This window comes from Hesperophylax consimilis, chromosome 16, assembly GCF_061612785.1.
Source record: "Hesperophylax consimilis isolate HC1 chromosome 16, BYU_Hcon_1.0, whole genome shotgun sequence".
Classification (NCBI taxonomy): Eukaryota; Metazoa; Arthropoda; class Insecta; order Trichoptera; family Limnephilidae; genus Hesperophylax; species Hesperophylax consimilis.
This window is the reverse complement of record NC_142851.1, coordinates 3,254,596-3,258,252: the sequence shown is the minus strand read 5'-3', so window position 1 is coordinate 3,258,252 and position 3,657 is coordinate 3,254,596. Positions and strand designations below refer to the sequence as shown.

Here is a 3,657-nt window from a genome sequence, read left to right as displayed (position 1 = left end):
TGGGTTCCCTCCACCAACTATTTGCCTGACACTTGTTACTTGATTGTTTGATGCTCATTGTTCTGTGTTGTCCTTGGATTAATACCTGTAAGCGCTCGCATACCGCTTCCTAACACCGTATGCGGGGACATTGAAGGTCTAGCTTCATTTATATACTTTGTAGAGCCGTTTATTCAAAAATTAGATTCATGCGAGAACTCCGAAGGGGTGACCATAAGTCACCTATACCGGGGTGGGACAGGGCGGGTGTAACCTTCAATGGTCAAAAAAGGCTACGCCAGGAAGCTGTCTAGACTGGAAGCGTCAACAACCGCACCCAGAAAACGATACCTGCCCCACTTTGCGGTGACAAACCCCAATAAGCCAGGGAAGATCAGGATAGTGTTTGACGCCGCCAGTCGATGCCGAGGGACCTCCCTTAATGACCAGCTGCTTACCGGCCCTGACCTGCTGTCTTCCCTCTTAGAGAATATTCTGCGCTTTCGAGAGGGAAACATCGCCATTGCCGCAGATATCAAGGAAATGTTTCTGCAGATCAAGATAAGGCGGGAAGATCAGCTGTCCCAACTCTACCTCTGGAGATTACCGAACCAACACAAACTTGATACTTACCAGATGTCATCTATGATGTTCGGAGCCACTTGTTCACCGAGCAGCGCCCAGTTCGTCCGGAACAAGGTAGCCGGGGAATACGAACATGAGAACCCGACTGCCGCAGCAGCCATTCGTTCTAAATTCTACATGGATGACTACCTAGATGCGGTAGACAGTTGTCAGGAGGCTGCCTCACTCGTCCACGGTGTGAGCACCCTCCTCGTGAAAGGAGGATTCCACCTAACTAGCTGGGCATCTAACAGTCCAGCTGCCATAGCCGGTGTTCCCACAGAAGACCGGGCCAGTTCCACAGTGCGGATCAGCGGTGGAGGTACGGAGACGGAACGAGTGCTCGGACTAGTTTGGGACCCATCCACTGATAACTTCCTGTACTCATTCCAAGAGGCGATCACCCCAGAAGTGGCCACGCGACCCACGAAAAGGCAGCTGCTATCAATAGTAATGAAAATCTTCCACCCATTGGGCTTCATTTCCTGCCTTACAATCCGGTCGAAGATACTGCTGCAGGCCGTGTGGCGCTCGAGTATAGGCTGGGACAACCCCATTACCCCTGAACATACACAGAGGTGGACCGAATGGCTGAGCCTGTTGAATACACACAGCATTTCAGTTCCGAGACGCTGCCTCCATCTCAAGCAGAGCAGCGTGACCCTACATCTCTTCTGCGATGCGTCAGAACAAGCCTGCTGCGCTGTCGCCTATTACACCGAAGAAGTAAATGGATCCGTACAGGCGACATTTCTGGCCAGTAAATGCAAAGTGGCGCCACTGAAGCCCCTCTCCATTCCCCGCCTTGAGTTACAAGCCGGACTCATCGCGGCAAGACTAGCCCAGACCATCCACAAGGAAAGCCAGGCCCGTATATCCCAAACGTACTTCTGGACAGACTCGGCAACCGTATTGTGCTGGTTACGAACTGACCCACGTATTTACGCTGCCTTTGTGGCAAACAGACTGGGCGAAATAGATGAGTTAACCAACATACTCGACTGGAGATGGGTGCCAACCAAGCTCAATCCCGCTGACATCGGCACAAGGGACTCAGATGTGCCCGACCCATCACCCAAAGGAAGGTGGTTTACCGGCCCGGCCTTTATCATTTTACCTGAGAGTGTGTGGCCAAAAGAGCGTGCACCTGTCAAAAGGCCCGACGACCAGACACTAGAGGTCAAGCCTCACTACGTCGGCCTTCTATCAACTGCAAGGGAAGCCTTACCATCCATCGAGAGATTCTCCTCATGGCAACGGCTGATCCGTGCAACAGCGTGGGTTCTCCGCTTTGTGAAACAATGTCGGATGAAAGTTAACAAATCTGTAGGGGGCCCACTGCGAGCGGAGGAGATCAAGGAGGCGGAAGACAGATGGATAAAATGGACTCAGGAGGACGCCTTCAATACTGACATGACCACCCTCAAGCAAGGCCAAATGCTGCCGACTGGTAGTCGTCTGAAACCATTAAACTCCTTCTTCGGACAAGACGGCGCCCTGCGGATGGGTACCCGGCTGCGAGCTCTAGCGAAAACGAAGTGTGTAGCACGGACCCCCGTCATCTTGGATGGAGACCACCCGTACAGCTCCTGATTCGCCACTACCACCATAAGGCGGACCATCCCAGCACGGAGAAGACGGTCGCAGAGCTGCGGGGCGATTTCTTTGTACTGCGTCTGCGCACTACAAGCAGGAAGATAGCACACGCCTGCCCCACCTGCCACATAAGGAGAAGCAAACCCTCTCCACCACTAATGGGGGCGCTACCACCACCTCGACTGATGCATCACATCCGCCCATTTACACATTGCGGACTCGACTACTTCGGGCCTATGGAGATCACGGTTGGCAGACATCGGGAAAAACGATATGGAGCCATCTTCACTTGTCTCTCGACCCGCGCCATTCATTTAGAACTGGCCGCCTCACTGACCGCAGACTCAGCCATCACGGCCATACAGCAGATGACTGCGCAAAGGGGACAACCCGCAGCCATGTACTCCGACAACGGAACAAATTTTCATGGAGCCGATGCAGAGATGAGAGACGCTCTGGTATCATTGAGCCACTATGCCAGAATGCTTGATGCCATAGCCACCCAGGGCATTGAGTGGCATTTCATACCTCCAATGACGCCCCACATGGGAGGAGCTTGGGAGATGCTTGTACGGTCAGTAAAAAGAGCCTTGAGCACCACACTTAAGGAACGGGCACCTAGAGAAGAAACCTTACTCACGGCCCTGGCAGAGGCTGAATTCACAGTGAACAACAGACCACTCACTCACATATCAGTTGACCCACGCGACGAAGAGCCTTTGACCCCCAACCACTTTCTTCTAGGGTCGGCTGGAAAGCGTCCCCTCTTGTCCATGTTTGGCAAAAAGGAAGAGGAAATATGCCTTCGCCGCCAGTGGCGTATCGGCCAGCAACTTGCAGACATATTCTGGAGGCGGTGGCTTCTAGAATACCTTCCCACCATGGCAGCTCGGCAAAAATGGCACAACCCGGTCACACCTATTAAGAAGGATGACCTGGTGGTCATTATGGACTCCACGCTGCCACGGAACAGCTGGCCGCGTGGCCGCGTCCTTGAGACCGTGCCCGCCGCTGACGGACAAGTCAGGACAGCCCGTATCCAGACAAGTTCCGGAATATATGTTAGACCGGCCATTAAAATCGCCGTCATACTGCCTGCTTCAACAACACCAGCCGATCCAATCACCAGCACGACAACACCTGCCTAGCCGAAACCCCTTGCAATGACATCAACTGCAAACACGAGACGCTGGGATGAAACAGAACACGCCCGACGAAGTAGCTGGGCGCAGCAGAGACTGCACCGTGGGGAGTATATCGGACGTGCAGAGCCAAAGTCATTATGAGATAACAAGATCTCAAGTTTTTACGATGTCCTTAATATTTTTGATAAAACCATTTAGATATCTGCGTCAAAATAAATATGATACTATAATATTATTCCACATCCTTAATGTGCGACTGCTGTAGTTAATATTAATGGATTTTCGGCGCCACCATACATTTAAAAACTAATGT

General features: G+C 52.3%; 2 protein-coding genes across 2 annotated transcripts; both read left to right on the top strand.

Annotated features, from left to right (window-relative positions):
• The first annotated feature begins 258 nt into the window (after positions 1-258).
• Positions 259-2,196, top strand: LOC149416564 (uncharacterized). The gene has a single exon (XM_089641273.1). The coding sequence runs from the start codon at positions 259-261 to the stop codon at positions 2,194-2,196; it is 1,938 nt and encodes a 645-aa protein (XP_089497399.1).
• A 161-nt stretch (positions 2,197-2,357) lies between these two features.
• LOC149416563 (uncharacterized) lies at positions 2,358-3,347 on the top strand. The gene has a single exon (XM_089641272.1). It carries the CDS (start codon positions 2,358-2,360, stop codon positions 3,345-3,347), a length of 990 nt encoding a protein of 329 aa, XP_089497398.1.
• The last annotated feature ends 310 nt before the right edge of the window (positions 3,348-3,657 follow it).